The 19,808-nt window shown below is 46.9% G+C and overlaps 1 protein-coding gene across 6 annotated transcripts in view; it reads left to right on the top strand.

The window, feature by feature from the left end:
• Positions 1 to 19,808, top strand: part of NSD1 (nuclear receptor binding SET domain protein 1) — a 57,529-nt gene that overhangs the window by 25,155 nt on the left and 12,566 nt on the right. For all 6 annotated transcript variants that reach the window (XM_086851856.1, XM_086851858.1, XM_086851855.1 and 3 more), the window contains 14 exons: positions 2,818 to 2,933; positions 3,078 to 3,369; positions 5,124 to 5,233; positions 6,264 to 6,333; positions 6,638 to 6,756; positions 10,222 to 10,365; positions 10,775 to 10,898; positions 11,709 to 11,909; positions 13,300 to 13,479; positions 13,805 to 13,961; positions 14,256 to 14,461; positions 15,009 to 15,121; positions 17,609 to 17,878; positions 19,130 to 19,246. In XM_086851856.1, the coding sequence (XP_086707982.1) occupies positions 2,818 to 2,933; positions 3,078 to 3,369; positions 5,124 to 5,233; positions 6,264 to 6,333; positions 6,638 to 6,756; positions 10,222 to 10,365; positions 10,775 to 10,898; positions 11,709 to 11,909; positions 13,300 to 13,479; positions 13,805 to 13,961; positions 14,256 to 14,461; positions 15,009 to 15,121; positions 17,609 to 17,878; positions 19,130 to 19,246 (2,219 nt within the window). The remainder of the gene's footprint in view (positions 1 to 2,817; positions 2,934 to 3,077; positions 3,370 to 5,123; positions 5,234 to 6,263; positions 6,334 to 6,637; positions 6,757 to 10,221; positions 10,366 to 10,774; positions 10,899 to 11,708; positions 11,910 to 13,299; positions 13,480 to 13,804; positions 13,962 to 14,255; positions 14,462 to 15,008; positions 15,122 to 17,608; positions 17,879 to 19,129; positions 19,247 to 19,808) is intronic.

The following is a 19,808-nucleotide window of genomic DNA, read 5'->3' as shown; positions in this document are numbered from 1 at the left end:
ATTTCCTAATTTACAGTTGTGGTGTGGCTGCCTGATGGGTGAAAGAGAACAGAAGAGAGGGAAGCTGCCAGGGAGGCTGGGCTGGAGGTGGGTCTGGAATATGGGCAGACAGAAGTAAGGCAGCACCATTGTAAGGGAAATGACCTAGGAAGGAAGAGGCTTCTGAGGACAAAAAGGCAAGAGAGTCCTGCCTCTGACACAGAGGTGGGGACATTTGGTTAAAGCCAAAGGAAGAAATAAAAGGGTGTGTGGAACGAATAAGGCCAACAGAACCATATTCAGCCTGTACCATCCTCCAGCTTCTGCAGGGAATTTGGGAAAACACACCTTAATAAAACCAATAAAATTAGGTTTTTGCATAGGTTTCACCAAACTGAATTGCTCTAGTCTAATTGAGATACCATAAAATAATACAACTCATAATTTTGAGCCTGTGTGCATTCTGTCACTTATATGTTCCCTCAGTGCACATTTTGATGTGTGTATTTTGATTTTTGTGGTTGGTGGAGGTGGCCTGCACTTCTCTTTCATTTGTGGCAAAAGGCAGGGCCTAGCTTGGTGGTTGTGGGACTTGCCCAAGGCAAGTTGTAGCAGGCACAGAAAACAAACCTATAGGGTGTAACACATGGGGTAAAAGTTCTGGTTTTAAATCATGACCAGCTTAATTCATTCACTGACTCCTCTGGCTGGGTCTGTGTTTTTGAGGAAAAGTGTATAGAGGAGGTGAGAGGATGTTCTGGACTGTGCTGTGGGTTCTTCCTTCACACCAAGATCCAGACAGCTTCTTAGGACTTCATGGTGGTTTGGTGGTTGAAACATCCCTGCAGTGATGCTGTGTGAGGTGAAGTTAAAGGTCTGTAGAGAGAGCTAGGGAGGAGGAGGTGCTGAGAGGCAGTAAAGATCAGAGGGCAGAGGGAGAGGAAGGCAGTGGGCTCTGGGTGAGGTGGCAATTGTGAAGAGAGTGTAGAGGGTCTTGGTGCTGCACACAGGGATGCAGCAGCAGCAGCAGTCAGGGCCTGGGTTTGCTGGCAAAAGTGGCAGATCAGCAACTGCAGCGTAAACTAATGAATTCCCCTGCCCTAAATAGCATGTGAGCTCTGCACACTCACCTCCTTTTGTACAGATTTGCTGTGGGGAGGCACCAAGCACCACTGTCAGGGCTGCTGTAACATCCCCAGTGCTGGTGGGACTGAGTAAACCTCTAGTGCTGTGTTGAGACCATTCCTTTAGGTTAGGCAAGGGCTAGAAAGCAGAGAAACTGAAGTTGGAAACTGGACTGACTGCAGTGCTTTGAGAAGATGTAACCCATCCTTGCCCAAAGCAGGCAGCTTCAGTGTAAGAGATCAGAACAGATTGCAGTCACAACTGTGCCATTTCCACTGAGCAAAAACTACATAAAAGTCTTCATCATAATTAAATGGCAGCATTGGCAATTTTGCCACAAACCTTGTATAGTGGTTTAGAGCAAATGAGGCTGATGTAAACCAATTTTATAAATAATAGTTTCAGCAGGTCTGTGATTTGGTACTGTCAATATGCATTTGGGATTCTTGTACAGGATTCCTTTTGGGAACAGCCAAAGCCAGCCCTTCTGGCACAGTGCTGTGTGCTCTGCTGCATGGCTTTGGGGCTCTATATAGCTGCCTGGTGAGGATACTCATCCCAAAACGCTTATGTGCTGAAATGTGTGTTTCACTCAGACACCTGTGCAGAGTGTTAATAGAGGCTGAAAATAGCTGTGTTTGAGAAAGTTGTTTCTTTCTTCTCTTTTGGCCAAGTTTGACATTTTCATGCTTGTTTAACCACAAAGCCACAATAAAATGTAGCAGTCATGTCCAACATCCCCGTTCAGAAGCGTTGCATTGAAATGCTTTTGTTATAAAATCCTTCCGTTTTAAAGAAGAAAAAGCCACCTCCTACAAATGAAATGAAGCAAAGAGAATATTTATTGTTTGTTCCAAAACTTCCAGAAGACCTCAGGTGTTTTCATGACTAGGGGAAATCATTGGGCAGTATTATTTAATCATTTCAGATGCTAAAAAAGGAAAAAAGACAGAGATATTTAGAGATATTCCGGGAAGCGGGAAAAAGACATAAATGTGCATCACCTTGCTTTTGCAGCTTGCTGAGAGGAGATATTATAGAGTGTCAGGTGTTTGGAGCTTGCCATGCTTTGGTGTGTTGAGGTGGTGCAGCAGGGGTGGTTAGAGTTGTGGTGAGGAAACACCTTTTACCTTGCTATGATGCCACACTGCAGAGACAAGAAGTGTCGCAGTCACTGGCTCCCTGATCCCATTGTGCAACAAACAAAGCAATAAATGGGCTCACAGTAGTAGATGGGGAATTTGTAGTATACAAATGCCAGGGAGGAGGGGAAGGGAAGGAATTAAGTTTATGTGCTAGTGAAACCAGTGACTGAACTGTGTTATGGGGAAACAGTGTTTTCCTGTGCCCCTGCACTAAAACCAAAAGAGTTTGGGTAAACAGCAAAAGAATAATGAGTTGCTGATGGCCTTTGGTTCTGGCAAGTTAGGTGTAGCTTGTAGGGACATGTTGGGTGAAATTTCAGGAGCTTCTCAGTCTGATGTGTTTTGATTTCATACCTGAACTACTTGAAGTCCTTAAAAATCCCCCCTGCTAAGTTGGGATTTTGGAAAATAGGAAACTCAAAAATTCTTTAGGCTGTCTCAAAGAGAAAGAATTATCAGCTCTTCCCACATGGAACCTCTGGAAGAGAAGGCAGGAACAGCTATTATCCACAGATGTCTTGTGATTATCTCAGAAACACAGTCTTGAAGCTGCTTTCCTTTTTCTTAGCACATTCAGAGAGGAAGCGCCTTAGAAAGCCGAGTAAACGGCTTCTGGAATATGCAGAAGAATATGATCACTTGTTTGCACCCAAGAAAAAATCAAAGAAGGGCCAGGAGCAAAAGGTGGGTGAAGGCCAATGTGCTCTTCGTGGTTATTACTCCAGAGCTCTGGTCTGTGTGTGTTGATGTTCTTAGTGGCTGGGTGTTCTTGCTGTGTGCAGTGCCATGCAGGATCAATGTTTTCACCAACATATTTCACCGTGCCAGGTGAATTCTGTGACGAGGTCTGAATTTGAAGGAGGCGTTCCCACACAATGCAGTCCTGACAGAGATACCCAGCGGGGGCCAAGTTCTTTGGTTTCAACTCCATCTTCAACCAAAGAGTCCCCTCCTGTCCTTGAAGCAGAGTCCTTCTCAGAACTAGGATCCCACTCCACTGATCCCCCTAATCAAGTTCCAGGAGGATCTTCAGATTTTCCAGAGGTGGTGGTTCTGTCTTCCTCGGATGCTTCTGAAGTTTCTGCTTCTCCAGATGCAGAAGAGGGATTCCTGAAATCAGGTAAGTGGCAGGTTATGTGATGCTGCTTTTGTAAGTGAAAGTAACACAAGTTCAGTGGAAAAAGATGGTTGGGGCAGCATGAGAAGGAATGCTGTTGCTGTTCTGTTTATTCTTGCCTTCCTTCACTCACTGACTGTTACTGTTTTGGGAAGGGAGAGAGGGCAGGTGCAAGGGTGTCCAGTGACCTGGTACTGCTGGCTTTCTATAGACTGTGATGGCCCTCTTTATATCCTGGTACAGAATGCCTCTTTTGTCCAAATGAAGGAGGCCACAACTCCTTCTCTTAGTCCTTGCTGTCTGTGCTTCCAAACAGTGACATTCCTTTATCTTGACAGTTTCTTGTTGCTGTAAACCCCCTTGGATGAACATTGCTGTGCTGAGGGTGATGCACAAACTCTAAGCTGCATTGTTCATGCAGTGATCTTTTGCTCTCCTAGGGAGCTCAGGCAGCTGTAGCACAAAACTCCCTCTGGAAAAGCTTTCTCCTTAAGAGGTTCTAAGCATCTGTAGAAATTTTTGGAGACTGGTGTGAGCAGGAAGCCAGGACCTTGGCTTTCAGTAAGGCACAGTGTAGAAGGAGTGTGGTCTGAGGGGCCTTTTCCAGCAGTGTCAGTCTCAGGGTCTCCTTTGAAGTACGTTTATTCTCTGTTACCATCTAAAGACCTGTCCAGAATTAAAGCCCTGGTGTTCTGGCTGTGCTAACTTGGAGGGCACACTGTTCCTAAAGGGCTTGTAGTCCAAAAAAATAAATCAAGCAGGCAGATTTATGGTCAGTGGGAGGTCAGTTAGCCTGTCATGCATGAGGGAAGAGGGATTGCCTCTGGAGACTTGTGGGTATCACAGGGAAGTGGGAAGTTGGAGATGATTAAAGGAGGAAAAACTGAGGATGGGAACCCAAGATTGGAGACGCAGGAGAACAGAACAGGCTGCAGCAGTGGGAGCAAACATCCACTCTGCAGAGGTTGTGTAGCTCTTTTCCCTCATTTCCCCTCACCTCTTACTGAAGCACACAGAGTGGGCAGAAGCTTGTCTTGAGGGTTAGGAGTGTGATGGATGGGCTGTGCCTACAGAGGTGTCAAAGGGCACAGCTGAGACTGTCGAAGCCAGTGGATGAATGGGGTGGGATGGTAACAGGCTGTGGCTGTGAAGTGTCTGCACTCAGCATCAGCATTTCCTGGTTCTAAGTTTATACTGTTGCCAAAATTAGTGAAGGAACTCAGGTCTATCAATTTGCTACCTCCCAAGGGCCAGGATAAAGCTTGAATAGGAAAATAGTGCAAGTTACACCTAGTTTTATTGGTGTATCTTTTCTCAAGTAGGTTAAACCAGGATTGTGATCTTCAGCCTGTTTACTACAGCAGCATGAGTGCTGGTGTGAGGGGTGTGGGAGTGTAGGCAGGGCTGTGTCAGTGGTAGGACTGGCTTATGCAGATCAAAGTGTTTGGGGAAATTATGATGTGAATTGTGCTGCCAGCATGTGTTACCTGCTGGCAGTGAGTTCACAGCCTCTCTTCTGTGGGTGGATTTTTGTATTACATATTGAGGTGAGCCTGAAGGTCATGGCAGACTGAGGTCTGTTTTTATTGAAGTTGTACAGAAGCAGGTAATTGGCATCTCTGCCCTAGGAGCTTATGATCCCAAAGACAGGGTGAAGCAGATTGTTTTGAACTGTTGGCTGATATTTACTTAATGGTCTTAATCTGATTGAAGACAAGAAAACCCCTGTTTATCTGATGTGAAGGGTTTCATTACAGGAAACTTCGAAAGCAAGCGTCAAAGGAAGCCCACTAAAAAGCTCTTGGAATCAAATGACTTGGATACTGCCTTTATGCCAAAGAAGGAGGAATGGACTCCCCAAAAGAAGGTACTTAGCTTCCAGCACTTTTAAAAACCAAATAGAAAACAGGCCTAGACAGCAGATCCTGCTAAACAAGACACAGTGCAATGGGATGTGGTTTTTTTATTGGCTGTGGCCCAGGAACAAAGGTCTACCCTTCCCAAAAGTGCTGGTCGCTGTGTTATGGTGAAATAATCCACTGTCCCCCCACCTCTCCCCCCTTGTAATGGGGATTGGGTAGTTCTGGCTTATAATTTATTTTATTTTAATTGATTTATATGGAGAAGGATCATCTGGATGCTGGCTGGGAAGGTATGAGCAGAAATGTTCTGCACAGAGGCTGTCATGTTACAGTGTCCCTTGAAGTTGAACCTAAGGCTTTGTCCTTTTCCATCAGACTTCCTCTGAGCAGTGTTCACTTTGTTACCTTCCCAAGTGAGTTGGTGAATGCATGTAAGTGCAGAGCTTGAAGCAGGATGGAGGCTTGAGGTGAATCACATGTAGGATACTGTGTTTGGTTCAGATTTTTAAAGAAAGTGCTGCTCACCTCCACTGAATACTCAATATTCAGTGACATGGTTTGGAAAAAAGCAATTTGTATTTATTTCAGATCATGTGCCTGCACAAAACTTGTTGCCACTGTTTCTAAAGTTGAGTAATAACACCTCTTTCCTTTTTCTTTCACTGTGAGGCACAGTCTTAGTACAGGTATCACCGCTGCAGTAATGTAGAAGCCCATATATTTCAGTCTTAAGGTCTGTAAAAGTGTGCACTCAGAAGAGAGTGTCTTTTCCCAGCACCTTACATTAGCAGCCTTTTTGAGAGAGCACAGGAAACAGTGAATGGTGCTGATGAGCACTCCCTGCCCAGAGACAGACTTTTACATGTGTGATTTATCACACACACCCCAAATATTTTCTTGTAAAATCTCTGATGACCGATGAATTCATGATGTGGATGGTAAATTAGGTGTTGCAGTCATTCCAGAAGGTTTCATGGCTGAGGAGTGTGTGCCTCTGTTTTCATCTGGTGACTTGACTCTCCTGTGTGTTTGTAGGGTACTGGCCCTTCAGAGAGTGACAGCTCTGAGCTCTACTCACCAGCCCACTTCCAGGAACTGGGAGAAGGTAAGTGAAGGCAGGGCTGGTAGGGCAGACTGTTGTGACATTTGGATCAGTGCCTGTGGCACTGTGTGTGTAAGTGCTTGGGGTTCAGCAGCCCAGCAAAAGTTGTTTAAACCACTATGAATTGGTGATTCTCTGATGGCTGCAGGGCAGAGTGCCTGGAGGTTGGTATTGCTCCAGCCCTTAGGCCCTCAAAGAATAGAGAATCCAGCCTGAATCTCTCAGAAAGGCTGCAGAACTTGCTGGTGTCACGTGCAGCAAGGGAATTATTTCTGCATTTTTGAATGGTCTTTCTGTTGCATCCCAGCTTCTGAAAAGCTCTTGGAGAAACAGCGGAAGCGGAAGAGACAGCGCCATACCTCTGCTGCAGTCCATTCCAAGAAGGAGAAAAATGAGGAGGGGCTGGGGGAGACCCCACACTCTGAGGTACTGTTGGATCTTCATGCTCTCATCCCTATAACCTGTTTGCTCCTTCCCAGGGTACTTGGCAGAGCCTAAGCCAGAGGCATCCTTTGGCCTGTCATTTGAGAATTTGTACTACTGATGCAGCTGCGTGAGCTGGGGTTAGGCTGAAGACATCTCCTTGATCTAGTAGCTATTTTATAATGAAGCTTAACTCAGGCTCTGTTTTCAAACTGCTACTCAGCTAATTCTCTGTGAGAGAAGCTGTTCTGAATTCATGGAGCCAGGTTTTGCCTGGTGTCTTGCTTTGCAGCTCAGAAAATCAAAACTGTTGTAAAAGATCTTCTCTGGGGGTGGGACTCTTGACCTTTCACACACCTAACAGCACAAGCAATAGACTGGACTTCAGCCCCTTCTGCTTGCACCTGAGCACCAGGATGAGCCGAGAACCCCATTGAGGGGCTGGGGGGGACTGTCTGTGACTGCTCACAAGAGCCTCTGATTGCATTCTGCCATCCAGCAGAAAGGGATAATTGGGGCAATTCCCTGTACTACATATTAGCAAGATCAGCATACAAATATCTCTGACAAGCACGTTTTGCCTTTTAGGAATGAGCCAGTTATCAGCAAGTGTAGGGGAAGCAAGACTTCTTGGGAGAGGCAGGACACCTCTGGGCCTCTCGCCATCGCCTCTCACTTCCAGTGGCCCAGGTTCAGCAGCAGGCAGGATAGTCAGTATGTATTTCAGGAGCCAATTATAGATAAATATTGTTATATTTGTTGTTGTAACACAGTTTACAGGAGAACAAAAGCCTCACACCACTTCAAACAGTTCCTACTGCATTTTGGAAAGGGCATTTCTGATAAAGTTGATAAATTGGGGTAATACCCTTGGTCCATGTAAGCTTTCCTGTGCTGGTGTTAGTGTTCTTCTTGAAGTGTGCTCAGCTGGACTAATGTTTTAAAACAACCTGTACAAATACCTTTGCCAGTGTTGGGCAGGAGCAGTTAACATTGTCTGCTGTACCCACTAAGGGACAGCAAATTCTCTGTGAAAAGAGGGGCAGTTCAGAGCAGCAAAGATCTAGACCATGGCTCTGAATCCTGTACCCACCACTCACTGCAGAGGAAACCCAGTCTTAACTGCCTCCAGCTACAGACATTTGTATTGAGTACCAGAAGTCAGGTATGGTGTAAACCATGCAAAAAAAAGTCAATGCTTGGCGCCTTTGCCGGCATCCCTTTCTATGGGATTGTGTCTCTTCAGCTGCTGTGGTGGGTGTGCATCCCCTGGTGTAGGTGAGTGCTTGGATTCTGGTATTGGGATGCTGTGGAGATGCAGTTGTGCTTTCATGTGGAATTCAGACTGTGCTGGTCCCTCAGTGACTGCACACATTGAGCAAGCAGCTCCACTTTGCTAGGAAAAAATACATGGTGTGATGATACAGGACAGTGAAGCCTTGGGTCCAGCTGCCTTCCAAGGAAAAGAGGGCAGAGGAAAGCTTGTCAGCCTGGGCTGAGCTAAGCAGCTTTCTCTGACCTTGCCTGTCTGTGGAGCCAGGAGTGCAAATTTACAACATCAGGGCAGTAAGAGACTGACAGAATGGAGTGGAAAATGCTGTTGAAGTGGTTGTCAAGGTTGTGAGCCAAGGTCAGGCTGTGCCAAAGAACAGGTCAGGCTTTGGGATTGCGCCAGACACAGCAGCAGGGATTGTTCTGGAAGAAGACCTGGGATGAGCCCTTCTTTCTGCAGGAGGTATGTGGTGTTGCAGTGCTTGTGCTGAGCAGAGGAAGGAGGGGAAACAGTGACAGGTCCTTGAGTGACAGCCTGGAGTGGCAATGCCCTTTTCCATGTTCACAAGGGAGGGGCCTTGCCCATCTTGCCTAGCTCTGACATCCCTTCCCTGGACAGTTCTGGGAGCAGTGTTAGAAAAAGTCTGTACTCTGTAAGGTATGTTGGACTGACAGTAGCCTGTAGTTGGGACTTTTTTTCTTCCAAAGAAGTCAGTTTATACCATTCATCTTTGTACTGTGTACTTCAATATAACTTCAGTGCATCTGTGCATCATTGCTCCACAGAAGGTGTGTGGCTTTAAAGTGTCCCCAGATAAAATCATACTGCTACATTCAGGGAGTAAGGGAGAAATCCAACAGTTCGAGGCAAAGAAATCATCATTATCTGAGCAGAATACTAGCTCCAGGTTCTACCAGCTTTAAACTTTAGAAGACATTGATATCCCTTTTTTTGCCCAGATTTAAAATGTGTTCAAAAGCCATTCAATTCAGCTTACAAGCTTTAGTAGCACCACAGCTCAGACTTTCCCATACAGAACGCAGTGCAAGGCTCCCTCTCGTGATTGTTAGCTGGACAGTCTGCACCAAGCAGGCCTGGAGGTGTGGGAGCAATGGCTGCTGCTTCTGCCAGCAGTTGGAATTCCTCACAAGGTCTCTCAGGTGTACTATTTGTGCCTGGATATACAATGGCTACAGCTTGGTGACCCAGGGAGGAGCTGGCAGCTGTGCAATGAGATCACTCAGCTACCTGCAGTGAGCTGGCATATTTAAAAGTGGCAGAGTCCTTAAAATGTTCTGGCTCAAAGCATGTAGCTAAAGGCATCACTTTGGTGCAGTAGTAATGGTCCTTAAACTGTACCTACTGTGGAGTGGCAGCTGGGGCTGGTGAGGCCACTGCAGTGTTCCCTAGACCTCCCAAGTGGGCTGAAGCTGGCTGAATGGTGTTTCCTAGCTCTTAGTTGTCTGTCCTGACAAAACCCACGGTGCTGATGCCGAGTGTAGCTGCAGGACAGCCGTATTTTGTGGTAGAAACAAGTGTCTCTAGGATACCTGCTGTTCTTCCCTCTTAGTGCCTGAGCACAGTGTGTGGTTGGGCCTTTATCATTTGAAACCCATCTTCTCCCCAGGATGCTTTCACCAGTGCTGTACACTCGTACAGGACAGTGGGAGACTCCACACCTCAGTCAGGATGGGGTGTAAATGTCCTGCTGTGCTGGTTTTGGGGTTGGCTGACTTGATTACCAACACAGGCCTCGAGTACCTTTGTGTCTCTCTTTTACATGGGTTAGGACAAGCTGAGATAAGTGTAGAGGAAAAATGTAGTTCATTTAGTGTGTTGACAGGTGCTATGAAGATTGAAGTTTTTCATTTGTGTTTCTAGTGCAAGTAGATCCTAGGATGCTTCTGACTTACTAGCCTACTTGATTTGTTTCCATTCAGGGCTTACTCCTTGCTTAGAGAGGGGTTATGCACAGGAAGATAATTGTGTTGAGTGTGTATTTTTAATCAGCTGGTAAACTAAGAGCTCTTCCTTTTCCCTTTCCCGTAAATCCTTTGGTGGAACAGTATGGGGGATGTTCTCTCCAGGGTGGGTAACACACAAATCACCTGCCAAACTCATTAAGTGCTGAATTTGTAGTTTCCAAGTCAGGATAGGCACTACTGACAGTTCTAATTCTAGTTTTCTCTTTAAAGGGGGAGACATCCGTTCATGGGACTGCTGCAAGCCCCAAAGAAGGTCATGAGGAGGGGTCAGAGAATGACCATGGAGTGCCTTCATCCAAAAAGATACAGGGGGAGCGTGGAGGAGGAGCAGCCCTCAAGGAGAATGTGTGTCAGGTAGTGTTCTTGAAGAAATCTTCTTAAAACTATCTCACTGTAAAGTATTTCTGTGTAAGTGCTGGGACACATTGGTGCCCCAGGTAAGCCCAGGTAGCCTCCAAGTGCTTATTGTAGAATTTATCAGCTTTTTGTGCTCTCTATCAAGCATTTCTCCTGCAATAGCCTTTCTTCTTCTTGAGATGTGACCAGTGTAAGATACATTTTAGCCAGTGTTGGGTATCAGGGAATGGATGGTAAATGACAGTGGTTATACACAAACTACCTGAATTAACGAACACAAGGAAAATGCAGCATTTTACCCCAGGGGGTCTTTGCCAGCAGTTCTGGCCAGCATGGGGTTTGCTGCTGTCTTGGATGCTGCAGGGAAGAAAATTGCTCAAGCTGATACCGTGTTTCTTTCCCACAGATCTGTGAGAAGCCAGGGGAGTTGTTGCTGTGTGAGGCGCAGTGCTGTGGTGCTTTCCACCTGCAGTGCCTTGGGCTCTCCGAGATGCCAAAGGGCAAATTCATCTGCAATGAGTGTTCCACAGGTAGGGCAGCCTCTGTGAGTGCAGGACTTGTGGGCTTACCTGGTGCTTCCTTGACTGATGTCCCTGCTATAGGGCTGCTGAGTAGCTCTCAGTCCTCAGATTATTAGTTCGATGTCTGATAATGACTTTCTAACTAGAATCATAGAATCACAGGGTGATTTGGGTTTGAAGGGACCTTAAAAATCATCAAATTCCACCCCTCTGCCACAGGCAGGAGCACCTTCCACTAGACCAGGTTACTCCAAGCCCTGTGCAACCTGGGCTTGAACACTTCCAGATATGAGGCACCCACAGCTTCTCTGGGCAACCTGTGCTAGGTCCTCACTACCCTCACACATAAAAATTTTTTCCTAGTGTTTAATCTAAACCTACTCTTTGTTGATTTTAAACCATTAATAACAGCTTCATATATTTACCAGCCTTACTGTTGATTCAGACTTGGTGTACAGAGAAGTGAATGTCCATGATCTGCTGGGAGAGACAAATTCTTACATGGGACTATGAAAAGGGGTCTGGTGGGGAGGAGGAGTCGTCTTTTTCAGGCTGGAAAGGAGGAAATCTCCAAGTAGGGTTATTGATTATTTTTTTTTATTTTCTTCTTTCCCTGGCCTGAAGTGCCAACTATAATAATATTCATTTTGGTGTGGAGTTGTACTGCAGCTTCAGGCCAAACCAACCTGGTGCAGAGACATGCGCTCTGGGATGGGTGCAGCAGGCTGGGAAGTTGTGCTGTGCTATTAGGCAGCCTGGTGACAGCATCAGATCCTCATTTAGCCCTCCTATGCGACCAGTGCATTGCTCTTTCTCCAGGGGTCCACACCTGCTTTGTGTGCAAGAGCTGCGGGGAGGATGTGAAGCGGTGCTTGCTGCCCCTCTGTGGGAAGTATTACCACGAAGCCTGCATACAGAAATACCCACCCACAGTCATGCAGAACAAGGGCTTCCGCTGCTCCCTGCACATCTGCATGACCTGCCATGCTGCTAACCCAGCAAACATCTCCGCCTCTAAAGGTACCCAAGTCCTCCAGGGTGGTCTGGGGGGGTGCAGTCACCTGGTGTTTCTCTGTTTCATGTCCACCTGGTTCACCAGTTCTTTGGGTGGTTGTCTTTGTGACCTTTCCACAGCACTGGCTGTGTTTGCTGAGGAATAGCTGCTCCCAGGGGAGTGGAAGGGGTGGTGTCAGACTGTGAGGCTCGGCAGCACTCCCCATGGTCGGACACGGCAGCTGGAATGTTCCAAGGCTGTCCAGAGGCTCGGATTCCTGCACGCCCAGCCTTGCCTCAGGCCTCAGTGGGTTTTTGAGTAAATCTCTGGAGCTGTACAGACACGCTCGTGTTTCTCCCACCTGCTCCTCACTGTGCCAGTGCTGCAGATGGTGCCTTGCTTAGCAGCACAGGCTGTCAACACAGCAGCATCAAGAGCAGCACAGGGCAAACTATGATATTGTTCTACTTATCCATTTTTTTCTATGTAAACTCTCATCTGGTAGTGGAGATACCCTTGGGCTAAGCTTCCCAGGCAAACATTTGTTTGAGCTGTTTGCAGCAATACCTTGACCTTTATTTCACATTATCAAACTCAAAACTTTTGTGAATGCTGTGTTTATTTGCTTCAAGATCTGCCTTTCTTTAATCTTTGGTATCTTAAGATGGGTGACAATAAGACTGGCTCTATTTTTTATCCTCAGAATCCATGTCAAAGTTGGCTTTTTTGCCTCCATTTATCAGTATTTGGTGTAGAAAACAACACCAAGGCCAAAAGCCCACAGCCAGCCACTTCCCCACTGATCATTTGTTGACTGGCTGCTGCTTCTTGGTGGTCACATTTACCCCTTTTCTCCTACCTCTTCTTCCTGTTTATAATCTGTTGTGAGGAACTGAAATCAGGCTCTCAAAAACCTCACATAAACTAGGCCTGTAGGGAAGTCTGAATTGCCTGGAAGCTCTGGAATTTCAGGATAAAATCTGATAAACAAGAGGCAAGTGCTGGTGTTTTCAGAAGCTACATGGATTGATTTCATTATGTGCAGCTAAGCACTTGGAACACCCCATCTGTAATTACTGTCGGAGCTGATTTAGTAATTATTTGTGTATGATAGGAAGCAGTCCCAGTCTGTGAACTCTTGAACTGTTTCTGCACGGCATGCAGGAGGTTTTTCACTTCTAAATAATCCAATTTTATCTATGGTATAGGTATTACAGATTTTCTAATTTTATCTATATTTAGTTATATTAAATAACTTAATAGGAATCCAGTGAGTATATCATGGGTGGTCTATAAAAATTAAAGGTCAGCTCCTTCTCCAAAGCTCATTTTGAGCTTAGGTATGAGCTGAGAGTTTAGTTTGAATAGGAAAGAGTGGTGATCCTGCAGAGAGGCTCAGTGTGTTGTGGCTGCCAGGTCGCCTGATGCGCTGTGTGCGGTGTCCGGTCGCGTATCACTCCAACGACTTCTGCCTCGCCGCCGGCTCCGTGGTCCTGGCCTCCAACAGCATCATCTGCCCCAACCACTTCACTGCGCGCAGGGGCTGCCGCAACCACGAGCACGTCAACGTCAGCTGGTGCTTTGTCTGCTCAGAAGGTGAGATGGTCTGCGCTGGGTCCTCAGGGAACGCCCTGGCAGGGGTTCGGTACAAAGGGCAGAAGCTTTTCCCATCCAGAATGTCCCAATGGGAGCTGCAGAGAACAGACTGCCTCCCTGTCTTTCTGCATTTAAGTCCAGCTTCAGGCTAGGACCTTTTCTGGATCCCTTTTTTACCATGAGTAGGGCCCAGCTTTTGAAGAGGGCTTCCCCCAGGGCTTCTGTGCCAGGAGACCATCATTCCATTTTTCCAGGTCTGTCTGGCAGTGGGGAGTGCAGGCCTTCTGCACAGTGGCTGATAAATTCCTCCTCCTTCTCTTTGCAGGGGGCAGCCTTCTATGCTGCGAGTCGTGCCCGGCTGCGTTTCACCGTGAGTGTCTAAACATTGAGATGCCAGAGGGAAGCTGGTATTGTAATGATTGCAAGGCAGGCAAAAAGCCACACTACAAAGAAGTAGTCTGGGTGAAAGTTGGGCGCTACAGGTAGGTGAAGATAGAACAGACTTGTCCCTATCCCTTCTTCATGCAGTGCTCATGGTGATGGAGGTGAGAAGCTGCTCCTCTCTGCAGGGTTCATTGCAGCAGGCCTCTGGTTTTTTTTGCATGCACATTGCTGGTAAAACATGAGCTTTCCTCCTCCAGTAGCCTCTTTTCTCCCCACCAGCCTTGCTGGTAGCCCTACACACTTTTTCCCATGTCTCCATGCAGTAGCATACTTTTGAGGTGGCTGGAAGTGGGGGAAGCCAGAGGTTTCATCTGCTCTTCCCTGTGTTGCAGGTGGTGGCCAGCTGAGATTTGCCATCCTAGGACAATTCCCGTCAACATCCAAAAAATGAAACATGACATTGGTGAGTTCCCTGTGCTGTTCTTTGGCTCCAAGGACTACCTGTGGACCCACCAGGCTCGTGTGTTCCCTTACATGGAAGGTGATGTCAGCAGCAAAGACAAGATGGGGAAGGGCGTGGATGGCATATACAAAAAAGGTAACTTGTCTTCATCCAGGGAAGTACATGGTCTTTCCCTCTTCATTCCTCTTTGGAAAAGTGTCAGTCTTGCAGCAGAGAAAAATGTCTTCTTATAACTGAAGTTCAATTTGTAGAATGAGCTGCTGCTTATATATCATCCAGGATGCTCAGAGTGTGTGTTTGACTCCCAGAGAGGGAGAAGGGTGGGTAGATCTCAAATGCATGTCCAGCTCTGACATAACATCTCAAAATTCAAGTGAGCTGCTGCTGTGTCAGCTTCCCTCTGTGTAATGCAGTAATTATCTTGGTATAAAAGTGCACTTGAGAGTTGTGGATGCAGCTGCTTGGCATCTCTGCCCAAGAGGGCAGGCAAAGATAGCCAACAGATGGGATGCTTCATCACCCATGAGCAGACCCCTGACAGTAATTTCTACACTTCCCTGCTGCATTGGTCTTTTCTTCACCCTCCTCTGTTGAACCTTGTGAGCACTGGGTTGGGCAGTGGCTGCCCAGCTCTGTGCAAGCAGAGGGAGTTCCTAATAACAGGGCCTGTTCTCTCATTTAGCTCTTCAGGAAGCTGCTGTGAGATTTGAAGAGTTGAAGGCACAGAAAGAACTGAGACAGCTTCAGGAAGACAAAAAGAATGACAAGAAACCTCCTCCATACAAACACATCAAGGTGAGGGGAGGTGGTGGGGGGCAGGTGCGGAAGAGAAGTCTTGAGCTGTCGGTGCAGGTGATTCACAGGTATACAGAAACATTTCTGATGTTTGGGTGTCTGACTGTTCTTGAAGGTTTCTTTGATCCTCTTTCCATCCTCAGCAAGCTGGGCTGCAGTAACAGAGGTGCTCTGATTTGCTGGAATAGATTGGGTCATGTCTGTGCTGTCCATGTCATTTGTGTGGTCTGACGGAAGTGTCTCTACCTTGAGAACTCAGGGCAGGGGGCTGCTAATGCTCAGTTTGGTCAAATTCTGCTGATGGCAAGGTGGGCAAACCCGATGGTGCAGGACAGGAGGTGGTCAGGGTACAGTGCAGCCAGCAGGGCTGTGTGGAGGGTGGTAACCCACAGTATCTTCTATCGTCTCTGCTCTTGTTTTGTATCTGTCTCTGTATCAGTTGGTGACTGAAACAGGTCTACAGGCTGCAGTATCAGCCTTTTCCCTCAGTTTTGGAGAACTATTCATGTTAAGGGCTGTCAGTTGTTGTTGTTGTTATTATTAATAATAATAATAATAATAATAATATGTTAGAATTAGAGCAGTAGTTGAAGTCCTACAGGATGGAGGTGACTTGAGAGGAGAGCTGGGGCCAAGCATGTGCTTGTCTGAGAAGTGGATCCCAACTGATCAGAAACCCATTGACTCAGGGGCTGTGTTCTTTATTTTATTGCTTCTGTCTGCTCCTTCCCTTTTTTATGTGGCTGAATATGAAAGCTTGACTGATTTCTGACACTTTTTCTATCTAGCTAGGATTTTTAGGCATGCAGGTATATCCTGCATGAGTTACTATGTGGTGTAAAGAGCACAGCTGAATGCTGTGGCAGCACTATGGTCCAGGCAGCTTCAGTGGAGGAAGTAGTTTCTCATTATAGCTATTTTTAGGCCTCTCTGGCCACAACATGAAGGAACTTTGGAAGCGGTTTAGAGCCTTTGAAATATCCTTTTATATAAATAATGACGGTTGTGGTCATTAGTCATGGCAGCCTTTCTGAGGTCTGGGTGCAAGCTGTTTGTCTCTCTGAAAGCAAAGCAGTTTGCAGGAGCAGATGGTGAACTGGAGAAGGCTTCAGGGTGGAATGGCTAAAGCAGTTTGTGTCCACTCCTTCTAAGGAGATCAGCACCTCGAGTCCATCCCAAGGAACACCCACACAAGAGGCTGCTGCAAAATATACTTGGGATTGTTCATCACATCAGGCTTGTGACTAGTCCAAGCATTGCCCTGCTTTTTTCCAGCAGTGCCTCAGAGAGTAGGGCAGGTATTCTGGGCATGTGTCATGTGGAGTGGCAGTGCCAATGGTGGATTGACACAATCCTGTGAGTGTTGCCACTCTTAATGAGGTGGTGAGTCTGGGTAAGAGATGGGAAGCAGCAGAGGAGAACCCGAATGACAAGGAATGTTGGAGGTGGGACGCAGTTCTAGGAGGAAGGTGGGGGAGACTGTGTTGAAGAGATTAATGAGGGATTTCTGCAGGGTTTGTGTTTAAACAAAGGGGGATCAGGACCGGGCCAGCCTCAGGCAGGCTGTCAGTGTGGAAACACTGTGGGTGGGACTAAGTAACTTAAACGGGGCCTGGAATAGTTTTGCTAAAATCCCTTCCTTTCGTGTTCTGGGAGAGGAAAGCAAGACAACGGTTCACCCAGGGAAAGGAACATCAAGGAGCTTTTCTTCAGTGTCTCTCTCCAAAGTCCTGACTCTCTGTTGCCTGCTTTTCAGCGTTCGCTGCCTTTAACCAAACCCCAAGGACCCAGCTCATGCCACAGACACGCCAGTCGCTTCTCCACATGGTGCTGCACTCTGCTTCCTTCTGGAGCGGTTTTTAGAGAGCTCCTTGGCTTAACTCTGAGCTCCTCTTTGGGCCTTCCAACCCCAGTCTTGCCTGGTTTGGCTTCCATTTACATCTGCAGGACAGTTGGGTAGGGAGGTAACTGCATGGTAGGCCTTCTGTCACAGGTGTGACAGCTGAGAGCACAAACCAGCTTGAAGGTAACATTCAAAAAACAGGGCAGTAAGGGAAAGCTGAGGAAAAGCACCTGACACTCAGACTGGAAAACGTTCAGTTTGATGCAGAATGTTCTGTTTGTTGCTGATCACAGGGATGATGTGTACCCAGCAAGAGCACTGGGTTGGCCACCTGAGCTGGATGTGGGCTCAGTGATTATGGGAGGGGGACACTTGGCAGCCTCTCACCTTTCCAGGGTCACAGAATACACATTGCACCAGGTGATGTGAATGGGGAACCTTCATCCTCCTGAGCTCTTTCCTCTAACCTTCTGCCTCTGGAAATAGCATTCCCAGAAGTACAGCTATGCCTGCACTTCTGTCCTGCCCCTCGCTGTCACTAAGTCACTGCAGCCTGTCAGCTCATAGGCAAGGGTGGAGTATAGAAGTGCCTGTCGGGGTAACCTGCAGCTCCCAAGAGCTCATGTCCCTGGTGTGCATTGAAGGTGAACCGGCCGGTGGGGAAGGTGCAGATCTTCACTGCAGACCTGTCCGAGATACCGCGCTGCAACTGCAAACCCACGGACGAGAACCCCTGCGGCCTGGACTCGGAGTGCATCAACCGCATGTTGCTGTACGAGTGCCACCCCATGGTGTGTCCTGCCGGTGAGCGCTGCCAGAACCAGTGCTTCTCCAAGCGCCAGTACCCCGAGGTACAGATCTTCCGCACGCTGGCACGAGGCTGGGGCTTGCAGGCCAAAACAGACATCAGGAAGGTACGTACGCTCCTTCTGTGTCACGCTCTCTCATCGCTGCTCTCTTCATCACTCGTGGTTTGAAAACTGAATTCGAAGAAGACTTCTTGCTGTAGAATGCCATTTAGAAAAAAATGTTGATGAATTTAATGTTTCCAGTCTTGATAAGAGTGTTTTGGCTCAGCTGACTGAGAAAATGATTTGCATGTTGATGTCCCACAGGGTAAGAAAGGTGATTGCTTGGTCAGTCTGCTTGTAAGAACAATGGGATGGTGCTCAGGATTTCCAGATGGGGAACAGTGATTATTCCTCCCCCCTGTTCTTGACTAGCCAGGCTTATCCAGCATGAGGGTCTTGTGTCAGAAACAGAAACCAGGGCTTGGATCTTAAAAAAGGGCAGTGTCTTGGAGATGGCTGTTATTACTGCTGAGACTGATTATCTCTGCCTAAAACACTTGTATGTATTTTTTAAATGCAAAGAATAGTAATTCTTTGGACATACATCTGTGCTGAATAAAGGAGGAAGAATGTTAAATCCAGAAGAGCCCCAAAGCTAATAAAGGATGAAGTGAAACAGAGGACTATTAGCATAGTAGGAGAAGAATGTCTGAAAAAGGAATAGGGATGACATGGTAAGAGGAGGGCCTTGATAGAAGAGGCAAAATGTGAGTCTGTCCTGTTGAAAACGTTGCTGCCTGCTGTGCAGGCAGTTAAAGGATATTTCCGCCATTCCATGTGCTTGTTTCAGCAGTCTGGAAACAGAAACACTCAGTTATTTAGTGGAGGGTCCTATTAGCCCCACTGGAGCAGAGCTGGGGTTCTCTTTAATGACTGGAGTACGGTCTCTGCAGTACTTCAGCACAGGAGAACTCCATGGATTCACTGCAGGAGCAGGTGCCCCAGGTGCATCCTGCTGCTCCATGTGGTTGGTCCCCAAAGGGATATTGTTTTCAGCTGGAATGCAATTAGGACAGTGCTTTGAGCTTTGCAGCAAAGTGCTGTTATGGTGGCTAACTTCTGTGCTGTCCTTGGATGCTAATTCTTTCTTTGGCACAAAGAATAACCTGATGGTCACAGTTCTTTATTTTATTTGAGCATGTGAAACGGATGTATGGTTCAGGGCTCTTGGTGAAGGTTATAGGTCAAACTGGCTGCAAAGCACAGGGAGAGATCTTCAGGAAGGAAACAGGAGCTAAGTTCTAGCTCAAAGGTGGACATTCCTCCATCCTGCAGATAATTTGTCTTGTCTTACCAGCTGTTGTTTTCTGGCAGGGTGAATTTGTTAATGAGTATGTTGGGGAGCTAATTGACGAAGAGGAGTGCCGAGCCCGAATCCGCTATGCTCAGGAGCACGACATTACCAATTTCTACATGTTAACACTGGATAAGGTATGTGCAAAGAATCTCTTGCCAGTGTCCTGAACAGAAGTAAAAAGATGGGAAGGAATGCATGATACTCTGTCTAGTAAAAAGGGGCTCAACATTGCTGATGAGCATTTCCTCTGAAATGACTGAATTAACGTGTAGTAGAGGAGCTTCAGGCTGGATTTCAGGGTTACAAGGAAAGTCTGAACATATATGGCCTGAGTTTGTTCAGAAGAGGTGAGAATCATTGTCTGAGGACCGTAAATTCTGCTTCAGCATAAGAGGCTGAATTTGGGAACCTTGGAGAGCCCAGAACAGAGCTGGTGAGTGCCAGAAGAGACATCAGCCCTCAGACATACAAGTTATAGGCACAGCGTGACCTTCATCTAAGTTCAGATCACAGGTCGTGCTGTTCCCAGTAGAGTGATGGATTTAGTTACACCCACAGGCTCCCCAGTGGGTCCTGCAGGCCAGGTTGTTGCTATGAGCTCCTGATTTTCAGAGGTTTAAGTGGTTTTGTCAGCTGCTTTCCGCACTTTGTCACTCAACCATGGAAAGATGAGAAGGAAACCATGAGAGCAGACAT

Source organism: Cyanistes caeruleus, chromosome 15 (assembly GCF_971803275.1).
Source record: "Cyanistes caeruleus chromosome 15, bCyaCae1.hap1.1, whole genome shotgun sequence".
NCBI lineage: Eukaryota > Metazoa > Chordata > Aves > Passeriformes > Paridae > Cyanistes > Cyanistes caeruleus.
This window is presented reverse-complemented; position numbering and strand designations above follow the sequence as displayed.